The sequence below is a fragment of the Stylophora pistillata genome, chromosome 8, assembly GCF_964205215.1.
Source record: "Stylophora pistillata chromosome 8, jaStyPist1.2, whole genome shotgun sequence".
Taxonomy (NCBI): Eukaryota; Metazoa; Cnidaria; class Anthozoa; order Scleractinia; family Pocilloporidae; genus Stylophora; species Stylophora pistillata.
In genome coordinates, this window is record NC_142526.1 from 23,018,774 (window position 1) to 23,041,303 (window position 22,530).

Below are 22,530 nucleotides of genomic sequence, written 5' to 3' on the forward strand. Positions count from 1 at the left end.
CTGAGTACAGTTAACCAAATTACAGTGAAATCTGTAAAAGTGATCGTGGACAAACATGATGCAGTGTTTAATTGCATTGGTAAACTGCGGGATTATCAATTACAAATACATATAAACCCAGAAATTTCTCCAGTTGCGCAACCACAGTGCTGCCTCCCCTTTCATGTTCATGAGGATATGAAGAAAAGCTCAATGAATTGCAAGATCTCGACATCATTGAAGATGTTGAAGGTCCAACGCCCTGGGTTTCGCCTTTAGTCACAGTCCCAAAGTCCAATGGGAACGTACGGGTTTGTGTTGACATGCGTCGTGCAAACGAAGCTGTGATCAAAGAGCGACATCCAATACCAACACTTGAGGAAACATTGGAAGCACTTAATGAAGCAGCTGTGTTCTCTAAGCTTGACTTGGAATGGGGCTATCATGAGGTTGAACTGCACCCAGAGTCTAGAGTGCTTACAACTTTCACAACACACAAGGGACTTAAGCGTTACAAACGCTTGATATTTGGCTTGTCATCAGCACCGGAAATGTACCAATATGTAATTCAGCAAACTCTTCAAGGAATTCCTGGAGTAAGGAACATTTCTGATGATATTATTGTGTTTGGCTCTGACCAAAACAGTCATGACAGGAATTTAGAACTTACACTTGCATGCCTTGAGAGCAAGGGACTTACACTTAACTGAGAGAAGTGTATCTTTAGTGTTCCAGAATTAGTAGTTTTTGGATTTAAGATTTCTGCAGATGGCATTGCAGCAGACAACAAGAGAGTTGAAGTGGTGAGGAATACATGAGCAGCGGAAGTGCAGAGTTTTCTCGGGTTAGTGAACTAGTGTGCGTGTTTTATCCCGAACTTTGCAACCCTCACTGAGCCATTACAGATACTCACAAGGAGTGATAGAGAGTGGGTCTGGGGTAACACACAACAAGAGGCATTTCGCCGCCTTCAAGTCATTCTAACCAATGACTGTGTTGTTGCACATTACGACCAAGCCGCTGAAACGGAGCTGAAAGTTGATGCAAGTCCAGTTGGACTTGGTGCTATTTCGCTGCAGCGACGCAGTGATTGTGTTCAACCTGTGGCATATGCAAGTCGCACGTTAACAGATGTTGAGAGGAGATTCCATATTTACTTGTATGGTAAACTTTTCACCCTGTACACGGATCACAAGCTGCTCAAGGTTATTTACAACCCAAATCCAAGCCACCGCCTTGAATTGAAAGATCGGCACTTCGACTCCAGCCTTACACATTTAATGTTTTTACACATGGCCGGAAAGATAAACCCAGCTGACGTCCTCTCAAGATTGCCGTTAGAAAACCAACCATTCCGCGGAAGGAACATTGTGGAAGAAACATTTTCGAAGAATATATTAACTACATCACAGCAAACGCAGTTCCAAAAGCACTCACACTTGAGCAGATTGCAAATGTTACTGAGGCAAACCCAATACTACAGCAAGTACAATGCTGTTTGAGTGACTGCGAGTGGCCAGACACACCAGAGCTCAGGCCCTACAGGTGGGTCGAGATGAACTGTGTGTGACTGATGGAATCATCTTGCGAGGACAGTTCCATCCTTCTGCCCCTCCCTTAATTTGTCCAGCACCATCTTTGGTTTTGCTATAGCATCATGTACTATAAGATTTCTAATCACTCTCATCTTGTCATTCTAACAAAAAAGTAATGGAGAAAGAAAATTTCTTTTCGTGAGCTATATTAAGCTCAAGTGAGCTTGAGGATTTGAAGTTGGAGAGTTATTAGCACCTTACACTATTTACAGATTTGCCCCTGGTAAAACTGTGTCAGTTACAGTTAAACAACATTTGGAATATCACAGGTTTGACTACTGTCTAGTAGCCTGCAGAGAAGGCTCTAGTGGAGTTTGGGCGAAAATTAGACCGCGCGAAGAATGAAGCGAGGCCAAAAATTAGGAGGTGTGGGGAGGGGGAGAGGAGAGAAGGGAATGCCTGCCAGCACTTATTGATATTTTCAAATACGCCTCCAGATAAATTATGCATTCCGAAATTTGAGCTTCGAGAAAACAGCCAATCATGGAACAGTATTTCCAGTAGAAATGAAGGTAAACTTCCGTTAAAAACACATGTGGAACCATGTCAAATACAAATAATAACAGGACCGTTCATGGAAGCAAAGGCGAATGATTATTGTAGATTTTGTAATTGTTGTTTTCGACTTAACTTCGAAAAACCAGGGACAGGAAAGTCTTCTTTCCTATCTCTTTAAAATATATTCAAGCCATCGAAAAGACAAGACTCAACTGGAATCATTCTTACGTATATTTGTAAGCAAGTTGGTCTCAACATTACGAAGAGCATCAACTTTTCAGAACGATGCTGCAACCCGTGTGCACGTAAAGTTAGAAATTTAGGACAACTTTACAGCTTTATAAAGAGTAAAACAATTCAGATTTCAACTCCATCTAAGCATGTAAAGGAAGGGGGAAAAAGAACTTTAGAAACTCCTGATAAGGCGAGCCCTTCTTAGCGAAGATCGAAAGCTGCCAAACTAAAAAGTCCTTTGTGCGGTCACGCCAGGAAATCACTGGGATGGGCCGCTGCCGCCCCAAATCAGAACACTGAAAACAACGATGACCTAGCTACATGTCTAAATGTTGATGATTTGCCTGGCGATGGACTTCAAGTAAAAGTTTTACTACAAATGCTGAATGGAAATGTAGTGGTTCGCATCCCTAGAGACAAGGAAACTAAAGCACTTGCGAAAAATATTGCCTTGAAGAATTGGAGCACGGCCTCTAAAGCTATACTTACACATTGTGACATTTAAGAAGACTTGAACATTTTAATTTGAAAGAAAGAAGCTGATGAAATTACAGAGTACTTAAAATCAGGCAGCATTCTATATTTTAAAAGCCCTGATGAACTTGTGGGATTCTCCAACAAGATCTTCATGAAAGAAATCAAAGTTTTTTACCCTGTATGGTATAATGTGGTCCTTGGTGCTTGTGGCTTAAAAGAGACGGAATTGACAAGTCTGGACAGCTACAATATAAACTCCACAGCTTTCGCCACTGCCACTCTTGTTAGAGTCCAGAATAGTAAACTTTCTGCCTGACACTACAGAATATCCACTATTCTATTTCACAGTGGTGTATGGTACGAAGACCTAGTTCATTTAAATCAACCTGGAGTCAGCGTTTCCCCAGACTCAAACGTTGGTCTTCAGAAAAAAATGGGCGATACTGTAGATAGCAGGGTGGAAGTTTGGAAGAAGGAAATCGAAGTCAACAAATCTACTCTTGGTGTATGTAAAGAAGTTTTCAATAAACAACAAGTACCTGATGATCCTGGAGCAGAAAGTACTCGAGATTGTCACATCCAAATATTTAGGGAAAGTTTACAGGGCTATAACATATTTTCAGAGGAATCTTTTAGTCTGCTAATGAAGATGATGGATGAAGAACAAAAGAAAAAAGGAGAGTTATTTCACTCTAATAAACACCTGGAATCAGTAATTAAGGATCTTGAAATTGCAAAGTTGCCATTATACAAGTAAGTGATAAAGTTGTTCAATGCAAATTATAGACTGAGGGCATTAACCCGAGAAACAATTGAAGTGTAATTGGAATAGGTAGTAACTCGCTGTATATGTATAATCACTCTGTATTCACTGTATATGTAGTAATGACTTTCTCTTGGCTTTTCCTGTAGACCAATAATACCATTATGGGTCAATGAATTCATAATAATAATAATAATGATAATAATTAATGTATTAATAAAATAGTTCATCATATTGACTAGATAGAGCATTAGCTTAATATAAGCTGTGGTTGTTTTATGACATTTTATTATGTACATGGTGCACTGTTAGTCCCATAGTGAATTTTTAAGTTCTTAACTATACATTTTGTTGTAAAGGCTAGTGGTGGACAAAACTGACGATGAAATGTATGCCCGTGTCCAATCAAAGCAGAGCAAGAACCACTCCATCCACTGGACTCACCAGTTTGCAATACTCAGCAGAGTACAAGATTCTTGTCTCGACAATAAGAATGCCCAAAAACCCACTGATGGACTCCAGTTTGTTGAATTGCTGCCAGACAGACAAGTCCAAGAACATCTCATGATCAATTTTGCTATAATTGTGAGCAGAATCATCACAAAGTACTTAAAGCAATTTCAATCTCTGCAGAATGTTGTCATTCGTCACATGCCAAACAAATTTAAAAGTGAAATGGCTTCTAAATCTCACATGGTAAGGGTTTCTGTCTCTTTCTCTCAAATCAGTTTACAGTTGCTAAAGTCCAATTTGTGCTTATATCTCAGTGTTCCCTTCAATTCTTCCCTCACGGAGTGTGGACTACCTGGAGCAGGGCATGGACTATCTGGTGTTTCAAATGCAGAATCCATGAGCTCTGACTAATCATCAGATGACAATGTCAATGTGCAAGGGTTTAGCAATGCCATCACTACCTGGTCCAGAGACCCCTGGACTTTTAAGAAAGTCTCCAGCTCTTTTCTGCTTGCATTTGGAAACATCTCTGACAACTTGTCAACAGCTTCTTTTGAAGAGGATGCACTCGTACCCCCACCCAGTGTTGAGGAAATTGCTGAGGACTCCTCGCTATCATCACCACTGCCAAAAATCAAAACACTTTGATCAACTTCACACTGCATGCTAGCATTGGGAGGGAAGGATTTTTTAATGGAGGGGAAGTTCTTTGAGGGAGGGGAGGCACTCCCTTTGATGGTAATGGGCTACTGGGTATGTGCCGCTGGATGGCAACACATTCACATTTTCACTGCTGGAATGATTATGTTTTGGTTTAAATTTACCTTTTTTTAAGTAATCTGAATTCAAGATAGAAACTGTAAGTTGACAGTCGCAAACAAATATTTTCTTCCGTACAGAGATTGGTAGAATTCCTTGACCCCATAGATGTTGGCTAAAGCTTCTTTATTAGTTTGACCATAATTCTTTTCGCTGGAGAACAAGGTCCTAGATGCAAAAGCTATGGGTCGCTCTTCTCTGTTTTCCATGATATGAGAAATAACCGCTCCAATGCCATATCATGAAGCATCACATGCCAATACCAATGCTAATTTAACATCATAATGGGTCAAGACCTTGGCTGAAAGTAGTTGTTGCTTGGCATCATCAAATACCTTTTGACAATCAGGACCCCATGACCAACTCACCCCTTGTCGTAGAAGGTTGTTTAGTGGCTGAAGCAAGGTAGATAGATTGGGAAGGAATTTCCCATAATATTGAAGCATGCCGAGGAAGGACCTCAGCTCACAGATGCAAGTAGGAATAGGAGCTCCCATGATACCTTTCACTTTCTCAGGATTAGGATGTACTCCCTCTTTATCAATTAGATAACCCAAGAACTCCACTTGATTTTGCATAAAGGAGCATTTTTCAGCCTTAAGTTAAACACCATACTTGGACAAGCATTGTAACACTGCTTCAAGAACCTTCAAGTGTTCCTCTTGAGTAGGTGCTGTTATCAGGATATCATCAATGTAACAAACAACTCTGGGAATCCCTTGGAGTATTTGATCCATGGTAGACTGGAAGATAGCAGGTGCACTTGTAACTCTGAACGGTGGGCGATGGTAGTGGAATAATCCTTTGTGGGTGTTGATGGTAAGAAATTTCTTCGATTCTGGATGCAGGTTAAGCTGTTGATAGGCATGTTTTAAATCTAATTTAGTGAACTGTTCCCCGCCTGCTAGAGCACTTAAAAGATCTTGAGGAGTCAGTAATAGATACTGGTCAACATCCATGTCTCGATTGATGGTGACCTTATAGTCCCCGCAAATATGGATGGACCACAATTGGTGCCGCCCACTCACAGTGGTCTATCTTTGAAATTATGCCTTCTTTCTCGAACCGTTCAAGCTCAGACTCAACAGCCCCCTTTAAGGTATATGAGACTGGCTGTGGCTTAAAAAACTTTGGGGTTGCATCTGATTTAACCTTGACTCTTGCTTCGAATTCTTGGATGCTGCCTCAGTCGTTTGAAAACAGCGATTTATACCCGGTAGTTAGCTCCTCTATCGCAGTGGATACCTTGAATAGTTCCACCCAATTGAGGCGAATCACACTGAGCCAGTTTTGGCCTAACACCGGGGGTTGGTCAACAATCTCAGCCACAACATGTGGAAGGGCTGCTTTCTGACCCTTAAACTCTACAATGACCTGCATTTCTCCCAGGGTAGGTAAAACTGCTCCAGAATATGTTTTGAGCTAGACAGTACAGGTAGATAGACTTAAGTGTTTGTAATGTTGCAAATAAACTGATTTGGGAATAACTGTGATGGCAGCCCTAGTATCCACCTCCATGTTCACTTCTTTTCCTTCAATTATTAGTGGAACTGTTTCAGCATCTGTGATGCTGTCATGAACTGCAAACATACCGAATGGATCATCCTCAACTTCAGCAGCTTCAACATGGTGAGTTGCATGGGATTCTGTGATGTTTCTCATTGATTGAGATTCATGATGTATATGATTAAAAGAGATTTAATAAAAGACTAAAAGAATACATCAGCTTCATGGCAACCATGATAGTCAGTTCCAGAATCCTTAGCGTGTTAATATATACATAGGACGACTTCCGGTAGATGGGAGGTTTGGCAAACTCAGCCAGGGCAAGAGGAGGGTAGTGCCCTCATGTGTAGTATTGTCACTAAGAAGAATGTATCCCTCAGCAGATGGTCAATACATGGGATACAGAAAGAGCTAAATAGTTCTATGAGAATAAGAAGTACTCCATTTTTTTTTCCAATTTCATTCACACTTTTATTGTGAACTAGTCCATTCTATGCTTTGCATTAGAAGTAGTGCATGCTAAGTGTTTAAAAAAAGGCAGTGTTATTTTCTCCCTAATTTATGATTAAAAAAATCAACCAATTTGTATTTCATGCAACCATAAGCTGGATAAATTCTGTCTCTACAAAAATAACTCTCCCAAAGAGACATTATGATCACTGGTATTAAAACGTGTTCCTATAATTTACGATGAAACAATGTTTGTATGTGTTTCATCTTTACAAGTGCAATACGTTTATTATTTTAGAAGAAAAACTATAAATGATCAGCTGCTTCCCCAGTTGAACTGTTCCACTTTTTCAAAGGCGGCTTAGCAAGACGAGATGGCCTTTCATCAATTTCTCAGCAGAGGGTGTTGCCTTCATGGCAATAGTGGGAGCAATCTGCTTTGAGTTGAAGACATTGTGATCAGTTTTCTGAGAAAAGCTTCCCATCAGAAGGCAATGCTCCTTGAACATTTTGGCCATGGGAAAGGGGAAATAGGAGTACCCTTTCTCTTCCTTGACAGTCTCTTCATGGAATTTTTGTGTGCACTTAGAGTACTTTCTGTGGCCACGCTCCTCTCCTGCTGCATTCAGTTGCTGCCCTCTACAAAGATGCATATTGTGGTTGATGGCAGCCAGCATAATACGCATGATGAAGTAAGGATACCTAAAAAACACCAAGTCAAAAGACGGGGTTTCTTCAGCTATTATTACAAATTAACATTACACAAATCTTACTACTAACATGATCAATTCAAAAGAGCCGGTCCACTATAAATAATCATCATCATACGAGTCACTTGAAATGTAAGTTCTAAGTTTCTTACTCGAATGCCATTCTCTTGGGAGCATATTTTGTCAGCATACTATTGTAGCTTTCAAGAACACTTGTGTGCCTACATGAAACACAGATCATACAATTAATCAATTAAGACAATGGTCTGTCTACTTGACTTGTTCCCCCTCAACCCTCCAAAGAAAAGAATAAATCTCATACTGCGATTCTTCCCTACATTCACTTGTTCAACAATAACTGTTATCCCTGATTACTGAAACCTGATGATCTTGTGAACCAAATTCGCTCTCCCTTCTAGGCTTGAAAAAGTTTACATTCCACTGACTTTAGAGGAATGAAAGCAACATAACTAAAATCAGTAAATTGACTGTGGAGGGTTATTCTCCTTCCCACTTACAGTACCATATATTTAATTACCCCAATCTGATTCCAGTTTTAACTTCTGCTCATGACCTTATAATATTGTACGGTTAGTGATATAAGTGGAGACGAACCTGAAACGAACATAGAATGCCAAGTTACTAAGCCACTTTTTATCAAGGACCACTTTTAATATAGCTGCTAAAGCTTTTGAAGATTTCGTCAGGTAGGTCGTTCCATTTGATGGTGTCTCCTCTGGGGAATGCCTGCATTCACCTTCTCCCCATTTATGCTCACCACAAACATGATGTAGTACCCCAAACCAAACTTCCGGCAAGTGGATGATTTAAAATAGTTTAACCTGCCACTCAGTAGACACAAAAAGTATGCAGTATTGTTGATTTGGAGGTTTCAAACATTCCCATGACTTGTGTAATTGAAAAGTACATCTGGCTGTGAAACACTTGTAAAAATGTTGTCACATCTGAATCCTTTATAATTAAGCATTACCAAAGAAAAGGACATTGCATAGGGAGGATTGCAAGTCTAATCAATTGTAGTGAAAGGAGTATTAATGTCTAAATAAAGTTTTTGATTGAGGAGTACATCAAAAATCTCTCTATTGTTTTACCTTTAGCTCACCAACATGTCCTTCACAGTTTTGGCAGCAAAACCAATAATGACTCACAATATCATCAATCCACTCTTTAAGTGATTCACATCCTTTAACTCGAGCAGCCTGCGACAAAAACGACGTAAATTATCTGTTAGGAATCATTATTTGCTTCCAATTTAATCACAAAATGTTCTTGAATTACTTTTTTATTTTGCTCCTAATATCATTTTTCTGGGAATTCAGCCACACTGATCTTCTATAAATAATATGTGATAAGTGTTTATTAGTCAGTGAAATGTATCATCATCCATCATCACTTTTTAATAAGAAAATGAAATAGCCACCTACGTGGTGAATACACTTGCTAAGTTTCTTGGCTTTATGCCAAATGTCAAGTGAGTGGAACAACTCTAGCTGTGGAAATTTATCTGTCAAGAAATAAAACAAGATATAAGCAGCATTACAACCACTGACATAAATTAAACCACAGCTACAGATATAGCTCTATCAGACATTTTATGTCCTTGTAAAAATGAAAACTGCAGGTAATGATTCTTTCATAGACAGAAAGTTCAGATATATCTCATTTGATGTGTGTCTACTTTAATTAAAATTTCAAGCATCGACTTCATTTGAATCCAGCATTTGTTATTACATATTCTGTAATAATCAAGTTTACCAACAGAATTTGCTGGTAAAGATAAAGTGATCACTTGCCTACAAGTGCATTACTTCTAACTACACTAAGAATATTTCTTAGATAAATCCCTAACCAATGTACCTTTCATTTCGCACACCAATTTTATGATAGAGGATGAAGCATCTGTCGTTATTTCACTAAAAGGAAGAACATTGGCCATTTTTTCTAAAAGTCGTCGAACACTCTCCTTTTCCATAGTGACAGAGTTGCCACCAGTTTCTCTCTTGTCAACAACAGCCATGTCAACGACAACTTTAGTGGCATGTTCCATCAAGGTATAGACACAATACCTTGCAGAATGACCAGGTGAATCATTTCTGCCATCTCCGCACAAACATATCTCTTCATACTGCTTAAGTATGTCGACTATCAGGGCATTCATTTTGTTCCAAACATCACTAATAACAGGAGCAGCACAATGCTTCTGAAAACGTGTGAATGTATTGCTGCTAATGATGCTCAGTCCTTGGGCCTTGCACAATAGAGCAAATTTGCTATAATTGTTACCAGAAATTGTTATCGCTGCAGCCAACAAATTATCATTAAGATAAAAATCTGGATTGTGCTTTGCTCCCAGGACCTCTGATGAAATCCATTTTTGGCTGTGCCCATTTCTACATTTCGTTGTTATCTCAACTCGTGATCCAATGGAAGTCACATCTTGTGTTACACAGAGAACTCCACAAACTTTCCCTCCACTAATGAAAGCACGTGTCTGTGGATAGTTCGACCAACTTATTGATGGAAACAATCACCCTCATACGTGAGTGTAAAGCAAGGTATACCTTGAGGTCTTGCACATCAGTCAACTGAGAAAATGCTTCTTCTAGCTTTTTCAAGGTTTTCTCTTTGTATTTCTCTACTGACTTTGAGCCTTCAACCACCTGCTCCTCTGGCTGTGGACCAGGCTCATCACCAGCTACACATTCATCCTCATTGGATTGGCTACTGACAAAACTGTCACCATATAGAGGATCAATCATTGTCAGTGTCCTCTCATCTTCCTCAGAGCTGATGTCCATGCTGTAAATAATCATCAAATAAATATTTTTTTCAATTCACTGAAATAATAATAATAATAATAATATTAAAACACCTGACAATGATAGTGGTTCATTTTAACATGAAGTGCTTATAAGAATTTCATGTGTAATAATTATGACAAGATAATAACTGTCTGTACAGTTGTGCATAGTCTGTTCACAAGAGTTATTTGTTCCAGTTTATACCTATGACATAACCAAACATCACATACCTAGCTTCATTAAAATGTTGAGCACCATCAGTAGTCTGATATAAGGTTCATTTTCACCTAAACTCCACTCGCCAAACTCACTATGTTCTTCCACAACCTCTTCACTGGACATGTCACTCCTGTGGAGGAGTTCTTCCAAAATGACACTCGTGCTACATGTACAGAATGTAAAGATTCATAAGTTTGAGTATTGTGGGAGTGTCTCCAAAATTCAGGACATAATTTCCAAATTTGAGGATCAGAACTGTTATTTGCCCATGGTTTTGCTCGAGGAGCATTTGTTCGAGCTCCTCCCTCCCCTCCCCTGTTCAGCCACATACAAACAGCATTAACATATTTTTAGGCTCTTTCATCAACACACAACTCTTACTGGAGCATGCTCATGAGAAGTCAACATGTCCCAGATGTGCACAGGTATACACAGGGTATACAGTATAGCCACATGTGAGCATACCTTTGGTCCAGCTCTAGATATTGGTGGTTGTTGAAGGCTGAGATGGCAAGGACACTTTCAGCTGCTTCACTTGCATTGTCACTGTCTGCACTATCATTTTGATCAGGACTAAGAACAGAATATGGATTCCCTGCCAAATTGTTATTGGTTTGTGCAAACACCTCCAACCTTGATTTCTCTGGATCTCCAGTGATATCAACAAAACTTGAATGCAATAAAACAATCAAGTGTAAATACTTGCAGCCATCTAAAAAACAATTATCACACATGTTGGTACCGTTTTTTGTATGCACTAATTTCTGGAATCAACCACCAAAAAGGTCCATGAAAAAAGAGTCACAACCAATACAAACTGTACACAAATCACGTTTTGTTTGAATCACATATCACAGTATCTCTAATAATTACAGTAGCAAAAGCTATTCGGCACAAAAACACAGTAGAAAATATTAAATATATATATGTATATTTTTGGTATAATTTCAGAGCTGAGCAAAGAGTTTCCAGCAATCTGATTGGTCGAGCGGTTCCTTATATGACGCTATATAAACTGCTCCACTAAAATGTTAATAAATGTTACTAAAATGTTATGATTTTAGAGATTTCTCTGTTGTTCAGCTCTGAAATTATACTAAAACAATTATTCGCCTCAGGTTCGATGAATATTGTCGAATAATCCCCTCGACTTTGTCTCGGGGATTATTCGACGATATTTACCTCACCTTCGGTGAATAATTGTTAAATATTATATATTAGTATAATTTCGGAGCTGAGCAAAGAGTTTCCAGCAATCTGATTGATCGAGCGGTTCCTTATATGATGCTATATAAACCGCTCCGCGTGGTTTATATAAAATGTTAAACTAAAATGTTAATAAATTTTACTAAAATGTTATGATTTTAGAAATTCCTCTGTTGTTCAGCTTTGAAATTTTGCTAAAACAATTATTCGCCTCAGGTTTGGTGAATATTGTCGAATAATCCTCGAGACGAAGTCTCGGGGATTATTCGACGATATTCACCTCGCCTTCGGCGAATAATTGTTAAATATATATATATATCTATACATTTTAAAAACCCTGTGCCAAATGCTTTTAACAACTGCCATTTTTCAAAAATAGTACCTGTCAGAGACTGTACTGGACGTTCCAATCTGTTTCGAAGGGGAGGCAAATCTGGGCACAGGGCTGTCTGCACAAACTGGAGTGGACATAGCTGGGAGGCTACTGCTATAGTCATTCACAGAAACTATTAAAAAGAAAAACATAGATCTGGTGAAGAACACAGTAAACAAATTTGCAGCTAAATATTTGTATAAAACTTGTACAAAGCTTACCTGATGTTCAAGGAAATCGTTCGGCTTCAACGCTAAAGAAATTATAAACAAATAAACAATATTGGCCAAAACTGATTTACTTTACTCATTTCAATTATAGATTAATGACTTGTACAAATGAGATCGCTTACATACATATCTCAGGATCTCAAGTAAAAATCAGTCAAATAATTATTCTCACCTCGAAAAAATTATCCCCAGAGTCTCTAGTTCTATCGTAGGAACAATGCAATAGCATTTCTGCAAAAGCACTGTCTTTAGTGTTGCCAAAACCCACGGTTATTTTCCTTGCCCTCCATAAATCATACACAGACTCTCGAAGTTGAATAACCTTTGACGAGCCGGGCAGACTCGGCCTTCCTCGGCCTTCCTCTTGACCGCTGCTTCGGCGGCATCAACTTTTCAAATAACGTTTTTCACCGTCATACATGTAAGAATTAAAAACTACTGATATCGATACTACGATAGTTTGTTGTTCGCACATGATTCAAGATGGACTTTGAAAGCCCTAATTAGTAAGATGCAAGAAGATATCAAAGCTATTCCACAACTACGAGGAAAATGGCGTATTTTTCATATATGAAAAATGATCCGGGCGCGCAAGGCATCTCGGTTGGAAATGGGCCTTTAAATAAAACACAGTAACAGTGATGGTTGGTCACTCTCCATTATTGCTCGCTCGAGCTCACCACGAGGTTTTCCTTATATGGTAAAAATGGCAATGGCACAGGTAGCCCAACATATAACAAGTACTATGGAAATATTTACTCCATTATAAAATAAGAATTTGATCCAAGTCACATTTTATCACAATAGCTTACAATGTAATACTTTGAAAAAGTACTGAAGCATTTAAATAGTACTGTATCAACTTTACTACTGCAGTAAATACTAGGTAAATAGATAAATTTTCTGCACCAAAGGATGGATTTGTACGAATGGCAAAGACCATATTTGCTTTGCTTTGGTCATGTTTGCTGCGAAGTCAAATGTCATGTTTGAGCATTGTTTGCACGGAAAGAATTGAAGGCAAAATAGTAAATTCGCATATTCTTTACGCATCCTGTAAAAATACGTGTAAGTGAACATTTGTCGAAACTTTGATGTGGTAAAGATACACGTTTGCGCCTTATTTGTTCCATGTACAAACACAATCAAATATTTCGTTTTTGAGCAGTTTTGCTCATTAGGGCAGAAGCAAGCGTGGACACAGATTTGCTCAACTGGGTGGAGTCAAAGAGAGAAATAAAAGACAACACAAAGTGTATGTATGTCCAGCACTATGCAAATATTTACTCGATTATAAAATAAATATCTGATCCAAGTCACATATCACAATAGCTTACACTGTAACACTTTAAAAAAGTACTAAAGCATTTAAATAGAACTGAATCATAATAAATAATGCTTACACTTACATATAATACATTTGGTTTGTTAACTGGTCTGTCTTCGATCACCTTGGAATTAATAAATATTGTAAATATCTTGAAATACAAGTCAAATATTGACACATGATGAACAGCTCCTCACCAAGAATGTCAGAAACACTTAACACTTTTGATTTGTTAACAAATCATCACTGTGGAATTAATAAATATTGTAAATATCTTCAAATGCTATTCAAATATTGTCTCATGCTAAACAGCTAACATTTTAAAACAGTAAGCATAACACCTTGCTAACAATGCCTAAAACACTCAATGCTTTTGATTAACTAGTCGAATAATTATTATAAGTATCTTCAAATACAAGTCAAATATTGTCACATATGGTAAACAGCTACACAATTTGAAACAGTAAGCCTAACTAAAACCACCTAAAACATTAAATGCTTTCAATTTAACTGAACCCCAAAAATTCTATACTAGATGTGATCAATCATAGCATGGTTAATGCAATTCTCCCATTTTGCAATTCATGAGTCAGTTTAATGTAAATTTGAAAAATTAAGGACAGTAGAGCCTTATAAGCTATCACATATAACAAGAAAAGACAGTATTCAATCAATTACACATACATGTGGCTTTTGGGAAAATATTAAAACCTGTTAAGTTGCTAGCATATAGAAAAAGCAATCTTAATTTAGCTGAATTTTCATTTCAAAACGTGAGTTCTCAAACAGTTTAAAGCAAAAGAGTGGGTGATTCTTAATCTTTCCTGAGTTTCCGCACATGTACATGTATTTCAGTATGGAGATAAAACAATTATTTGTACATATACATTGCCTGATAATGAATTGCAAAAGTCTTCTCTGTTCAGGCCAAATAATTAACATTTCATTCCCCTTTTTCCCAAATTACTTCCTTTTATGTTAATTTTGTTCTCGTGGCAAAAAATGCAGAAAAAATACCATTGAATAAGGAGGTGATGCACATGAGAAATTTCAATCTAGTTGGGGGGCTGGAATTTTGTTGTGATTACATGACCAAAGGTAAATCTTTTCTCCTTTGCAACTGCGAAAAAAGGTTCATTTTGTGACCACTGTCAAGTTTACAATGTACAGCGGTAATGCACACTTTTAAAAGTCGGTATCATAATGGCGGCTTCGGCAGCTTCTCTCTCGGTTGAGGAAGTCTTACAGGAAGTGTGGAATGTAGAGGAAATTGGTGAATAGATAGAGGTTCTGCCTCTAGATGACATTTTAAAGATGTGCGTGGATAACTTTAACTGTTTACAGCATTTGATTTGCAATTATAGCAGCTTTCAGGAGGATGCGAAGGGAGTGCTACGGAGAGTTTACTCGAGGCACAAAATGGGTGTAAATGCCATGGATAAACTCCTGATGTCTTATGTTTCAGTTTGGCCTATGGTATCATTCAAATTCTGTATGTGGTTAAAATTGATCCACAGGTGACTTTTAGCGAATCCACGAGCAGCGAATCCATGGAGCATAGAACTAAGGCGAGACTTGATTGAAGAAATATTTCTGCATATCAGACACTGCGTTCAAGAGGGTGTTTCAGCCTTTGGGGTGACAGTAGAAATAACAGGATAAACTTTACGGTAAAGAAGCGCCAAGTTCGTGATCTGTTGAAGTTAAGTGATATTCCCAAAGATGACATACTTAACACGAGTCTGAAGAAATCTTTTGGGGGCAAATGCAAGGGATTTTTGGCGAAAGTTGTAGTCAGGACTAGCAAACCTTTCATCATCATATGACTATAAAAGGAGGCGTGTTACTTTAACTTGTAAGTATGGGTGCTGGAATCCATTTGGCTATGGATTTCATGAATAAGGAATGAGTAAGGAATGTGGAGAGAAAGATAGAAAGAGTCCCCCAACTTTTGCTACAACAATCCTTTCCCTAGTAGCTGAGATTAGTTGACGCTGAGTACAGTGTATATTAAATTTTAGCTGTTGGACATCAATACAGAGTGTTTTCAAATCTGTTTAGCTTTTTATTAAAATAACTGCTCTAGCAAACTTCCTCAAATGTAAACAATGGTGGTTTTAAGAAGCACCTCAGGTACAAGTTCCAATAACATTTTAACAGCAAAATTTTAAATTTACTTTGTAAATTAAGATCCATCCGGTCTAGGCAGCATTTAACCAGTGAGGAAACTTTTGAAAATTTCATCTTTTTGATACCTATTCATGGTTTGACAGTAAGCGTAAGAAATGAGTTAACCATGGACACTATTCAAATGATATTGTGTGTAAGGAGGGAGTACACCTCACTTACAGTGGTTTAAATAATACGTTGTACATGAACAATGGTAACATTGCGTGTGTGTTCACATTAATGCCAGGACTGATAACAGCTCAACTGTGGCTTTTAACTTAAATGTTACTGAAAAAGTTAAACAATACCATTAGTGTTCTTCATGATATCAGGTTTAGTCTTACAACATTTGCTTGTTTTTACGCTTAAAATTCTCCACATTCAGTTATTCTTTAGCCCTTTAGGCACTAACAAAAGTAATACTGTCTAGAGCATTAAACCTGGTCTCAACTAAACCTGAGACAGTTTTTCTTTCCCTTACACTTGCGCTGATTAGATCCATGAGTTTGTCACTGCAGAAACTACAACTTTCATCTGTAAGATGAGCTTTGTGCAAACCACAATAGCAATATGCCTTCTCATTAAATACTCTCTGAGGGCTGTAGGCATCTTTTCTGGTATGTATAGTGTTGACACTCAGTCTTTGTGAAGCAATATGTTTTGCCTCACGGCCCTCCATGGTCACTGTGAATAGACCTTGTTGGTATTTATTAAGGACTTGTTTAGCATGCACTGGTACCAGATGACTTATTGTCCAAATGGTGGGATTGACAGAGATTGGAAGGAATAATACATTTATCCTATAATATTCTTCTACAAAGGTCTTAAGCTGCACAAGGTGCTCCTCCTGTATATCAAATCTGTTCAAGATAGAGCAAATATCTCTTAATCTTAGGCCTACATAAGCAAGAAGTAAGATTGTGTGCTTTTGCTTTTGGCTATCCCCATCCTTCCTAAGAAAAGTTAGGAGCCTTTGCAAAATTGTGGCAAGACATTCTTGATTCCTTTCCAGTAAATCGATACTGTAGGTCCCCCTTCTTACCTTTAGTCTGATCAAACCACTTGGAGATCTTTCTCGCTAAACGCCCCATTTTGACCTCATACTTAAAGTGCATATGACAAGTTTTTTTTTTCCGACAGATTCTAGTTGCTTATATCGTCTTTAATATACTTGAGGAATGTGGGAGCAATCCGGTAAATATAAGTACTGAATTTTTTCATTTGAATTTTTTTTACCGCCACTTCGCTCGGCCAGACCACCAAATAACTAACCTTGAGACGTCACATTGTGTGTAACACTACAGCAATGGCGGACTCTAGTCGAAAGCGTAAAGGAGGGAAAAGATGTGCTGCTGGAGCACCAAATAAGACGAGTTGTAGCAATAATTCATACACACCTGGTATAACGATGCATCAGTTCCCTTCTAATCCAGAAATAAGATCGAAATGGGTGAAATTTGTCCAAGTACATAGACCAGAAGACTTCAAGGAACCCGTGAATAAACATGCTTGCTTGTGCTCTGCACACTTCGAAGATTCATGTTTTACCCGAGATCTTACTATCGTTGAAAGCATGAGCGAACAAAACATGCGCCGAGTGTTAATCAAGGGTTCAGTGCCAACGAGAGATACGACAAAAGCTCCAACGACTCCGATTTTAACTCAAAGGGAGAAAAGACATGTAAGCACTATATACGCAGGCACATAATGGTCTTTGGTTATCCCAACCCATGAAGCCACAAAGCCATCTAGTCAACCATCGATATGCAACTGATCTAAGAAATCTACACAGAGAGAAGAAAATGAAACTATTAATTTTCTGAGAAACAAAAGAGTCACAACAAATTGAAATAGACCTTGAGACGGTTTTGGAAGCCATCTTGACGGGTAGGCAAAGCGGTCAGAAATTACAGTGTTTGTATGGGAATCCCATGGCAAAAAACTTTTTATAAAATCAAATTTTACGCAATTTATGAATCGCAACGTTAAAGTACTGAGTAGAAGATTGTATTCACCTAGTTTGAAGAATGCAGGTTGGATACAAGATTCTCAGTTAATTTTCCATACATTTGTCTGTAACTTTTCGCAGGGTAAAAGGGGCGGCGCGCAAAAGATTTACAGACAAATGTGTGGAAATTAGAAAAATTAACTGAGCGTCTTGTATCAAACCCACAATCTTCAAACTTGGTGAATAAAATCTTCTACTCGGTGTTTTAACGTTGCGATTCATGAATTGCGTAAAATTTGATTCTGGGAAAAGTTATTTGCCATGGGATTCCCATACAAAACCTGTAATTTCTGACCGCTTTGCCTACCCGTCAAGATGGGTTCTAAAACTGTCAAGGGCTATTATCATTCAACTATATTTTCTGCTGAACTGATTAAGAAAGCAACTTTTGTTTTAATAACACGTTTTAAGATCATTATCCTGGGATATATGCGACAGATTTGGAGCATACGTAATTTACTGTACTCACTCGTTTTGCATACAACTGGTTTCTTGGCGATAGCGTAATAATGGCCCCACTTGCATCAGTACTGTCGGGTTGATCAAGGCTGAGAAATCTTCGTGTTGTGTTATACACTTTATATTCTCTATAGAACCATCAAACACTAATTTACCAATGGCATTTATTACTTCATGACAGCAACGAAACTCCATTGCGTCCTCCAAAGCTTCGCCATGACAGTTTTGACATTTGCACCTATAAACATCGAGAATCGCTTAGAGATCATTGTAATATACTCCATAAAAACTATGACATAAGGTTCTTACCATTCGTTAACGTTAATCTGGCCTTCAAATTGAGCTTCTAAAGTAGATGGTCGAAGGCCATCGACGTCTGTTTCTTCGTCTCCGTCTTCTAGATCTTGATCGCTATCGCTGGCCAGCGGTTCGTCTTGATATGGCTCCTCTACCATATTTTCTTCTTCGGAACTGCCTAATTCTGCACGAGATGATGAGCTTGAAGATTCTGAGTGGTCGGATTCATTACAGGATTCGTCTGAATCACTAAAACTCTGGAGGTTTTCTCTGGACATGTTCGATTCGTTTTAGTATTCTTAGGATAGGTACACCATATGACATCACGCATAAATTAACTTACAAATATTCATTACCAGGCTCCGGTAAGATAATGGCCGAAACTAGCGCAGTTTTGAAGGGAAAAAAGTATATTAAATTTCTTTACAGAACAAATCTAAATATTTCAGGCGTGAACCAAAGACTATAAACTAAAAAAATTCATCGAAAAAAAAAAATTGTCATATGCACTTTAAATGCGTTGACAATTCCTGCAAAACGCAATCCTGTGGTTCTTGAGAAAAGGTTTTGCACGCTGATTGAATGTTTGATTTTCCTACAGCGTCTTTCAGGATGACTTTAAAAAAATAAGGCCATGCATTATTTTTTAAGTGTAGGAACTCCACGTGGGCCTTGTCAATTAATTTACCTACCAGTGGGGAAAATTCCTGGCGGCTTTTCTTGCCAGCAATGCATTCTGTCGCCCTCATTCTTTTATGTTTTTCCAACATTGCTTTCTAATTGAGTACAGCCTTAAAAGTGTGGCTGCCTCCCGTAAACATAAACACTAGGAGTTTCAAAGTCCCAAACGAAGTTTATTCACAGGCCCATAGGAACGAACTCGACACATGTCGATAAACCACATACAGATATTCCAAAGTCCTAAGTCCCGAGTCCTGAGTCCTGAGTCCTGAGTCCTGAGTCCTGAGTCCTGAGTCCTGAGATAACATTCTAGTGAAATGAAATAAAAAGGTTTAACATGGGATTTACCTAACTTTGAGTCATCTAGTGAAAATACTCCAAAGAAATGTTCAATGGAATGTTCTTTAAATAGTTTTCACCGTTTAGGTCGTATACTACTTAGTAGAGGATCCGATGAACCACGATTACAAACAATATCTTGAACTGACTTCAGCTCTTACACGTGGAACCAAAAATAGCAAACAAAATGGCAGCCAAGTACCAAAACAGGCACGGTAACTAAGCACTTGCATTTATTACTGCTGGCTGAAAGCATAAAGAACTGACTGCACGGCACTGCAGTCACAAAAAGACCCCACTCTCTCAGCATTTTTTATCCTTTCTTCAAAACCCAAGGCTTCCACTTGTACTGGGGTTCAGAGCCAAATGTTCCCCTTAAGTCTGCACAGTCTTTTGTGCTGACATTGGCAAATGTTGAGAAATATGTTGATGAATTGCTCAATTCCCCTCCAAGCATGGCCAGCATTTTCATGTCGTTGGGCAGTTCTTCAAACTGAAAATTTACATGCAACCCATTGATTTCAAACACCTTACCCTCTAAATCTGCTATCTGCTTGCACACAGACTGGACATACCTTTTCGCAATGATTGAGCTCTCCTCAATGTTTGCTCCAAACACAAGAAAATTGTCACTACTAGAGGCTACTCTTTTCCCAACATATAACAAACTGACAAGGAAGGAGCATGCTGCTTCATTCTTCCCAAAAGGGCACCCATCCCCACCAAAAGCAACAAGAAAAGTTACTTCTGTCTCCCCAAACCACTTTAGGGCATCTTTTCGGGCATTTTGCATAGTAAGGTAAAAAGCTACAAGGCATGGTAAATACTCCCTTAGGTCCCGGTAACAAGCACTTACATTCTCATCATCGTCATTATCAGAAAAAAAAATCTTCCTTGTTTCCTTGACTGAGTAAACTTTACCAATATCTAGTTTTTGAACTTCACTTACAAGCTTGTTGTAGGCAAAGAGCTTTGGTATGGGACAATTAGCCGTGAATTTTATGGACATTTGATAATGATGATGATGATGAAATCTTTATTATTATAGATCAAACTAAACACTTGCAGACATACGTGCAAGTTTACAACGGATCTCTACAAACATTAAACTAAATAAAATTAAAAAGAGACCTATTTATAAAATAGCGCTTAAAACACTCTGTGCAAACACACGGCAACGTATAATCATGACCCTGCTGGCGTAAAGGACGTGCACGTTTGCTTGGAAGGAGATCCGCCAAACAATGCGCATTGACATGTGTGACTTTCTCCCACAATTGTTTATCCCTAGTTAAAATTACATTTTTGATGGATATGCGATCCTTGGTGTAACCATATTTCCATGCATGCTTACAGCATTTATCAATCTTAGAGAGGTATTTACAACGATAAGCACATGCCCATACCTCAATTGCGTATGTAAATACAGAAATAATCAAGCTACGAAATAAGATCATAACTTCTTCTAAAGTGTACCCATAGTACTTACAAATCCAAAGGATATAGAGTCTTGAATTAGCCTTATCCATCATATTGTGAAAATGACTATCCCAGTTGCATGGATTTTCATGAAAGGTTACTCCCAATAATTTAAGTTAATTCTTTCTTTCAATCATAGGCACAGTTCCCGGAGGGGTTTTTTGGGTCTTTCCTCTCATTACTAACTCCCATTACTAACTCCCATTACTAACTCAAGGTGATGTCATCTGCATACTTAATGAGCAGATTTGTCTCTGGATTCACAGCATTTATGTCATTAACCATTATGGAGAATAACACTGGGCCTAGGACAGTCCCCTGTGGAACACCCCTGCCAATAGCGCTTTATACTATTACTAAAATTAGATTTTGTTACGTGATAGCCTATGAGACCCCCCACACAGACTCAGACAAACATTGCGACCAGCTTAAAGGAAATGTATGAGCAAGAGCTGTAAAATTGAAACAAAACCACGGAAAATTTAGTCCAAAAATTACTTAGCGTTCTAAAAGGAAGCCGCATGGTTGCTACCAAACACTGTTGTTGGGGTGAGTGTAAGACAAACTCAAGATATGCAGATAAATGGCCAAAATCACTCAAAGAGTTAGGGGAATCGGGGAAGAAAGTATTTATTCCTTTCCCAAAACCTTCGCGAGACATGGCAAAGTGCAAGCGTTGGCTAGTGGCTTGTTCGCATGAATTTTTTTACGGAGAAAAACTTAACAAGAAACACTTATATTTGTGCTCTTCACTGGCCCGGCGAAAAAGGCCGAACAGCCGAATTTCCCGATCCACTGAAGGCAAATCTAAGACCAGCGCGAGTAAGTCGAGCACGTGCTCCTAGGAGAAAAGCACCGAAAGAAAGAGAAAATCCAGCGTCAAAGAAACAGAAATTATTCCATGACAACTAGAAGGAACAATTATCTAACAATATTACAGTTTCTGATTATCATGATCAGGAGTCACAAGAAGTTGAACCGACAGTCAACGAAAGCAGTTTTATTGATGAAGAATGTGTTGATGAGGATTGTGCCGTGATCGATACACACACTTAGGTTAACCCTTCAGGAAAGTTGGTTTCTGATCAAGGCTCAGACTATACATTAAAAATACGAGTTGTCTGCAAAGGTCGAAACTATGATTTTGAAAAACGACGTCTTTACAATGTAGTTACTGGGTCCTAAAATAGTGAGTACCTTAACCTACGAAAATATCATGCAAGATGTAGCTCTCATGAAACACTTCACCGGCCTCAGGCCTTCCCAGTTTGAAGTTTTGAAGAATGATTTCGGGTAGTTGAAAATTGCTGTCATCAGTATGTGTAGAGTCACACTTTGGCCAAGCATGAAAACAAGTGAACACCCCATCAAATGTGTCAGCCAATCAAAACACTGGATTTGACAAAAAAGTGTTTCAAGACAACAACACAAACGTGC

General features: G+C 38.4%; 1 protein-coding gene and 1 pseudogene across 2 annotated transcripts in view; one reads left to right on the forward strand and one right to left on the reverse strand.

The window, feature by feature from the left end:
• Positions 1-1,481, forward strand: part of LOC148725537 (uncharacterized) — a 2,036-nt gene extending 555 nt beyond the window's left edge. Inside the window, exons 1-3 of the mRNA XM_088731509.1 lie at positions 1-79; positions 175-575; positions 885-1,481. The exon at positions 1-79 is cut by the window's left edge and continues 555 nt beyond it. Coding sequence (XP_088587635.1) covers positions 1-79; positions 175-575; positions 885-1,481 — 1,077 coding nt within the window. The remainder of the gene's footprint in view (positions 80-174; positions 576-884) is intronic.
• Positions 1,482-7,124: 5,643 nt separating this feature from the next.
• Positions 7,125-10,644, reverse strand: LOC111346695 (uncharacterized; annotated as a pseudogene). Its single transcript, XR_015991110.1, has 7 exons — positions 10,537-10,644; positions 9,363-10,304; positions 8,930-9,009; positions 8,598-8,704; positions 8,100-8,297; positions 7,637-7,705; positions 7,125-7,476 (listed from the first exon to the last, which is right to left on the reverse strand). The product of XR_015991110.1 is annotated as an uncharacterized LOC111346695 (transcript).
• Positions 10,645-22,530: the final 11,886 nt, after the last annotated feature.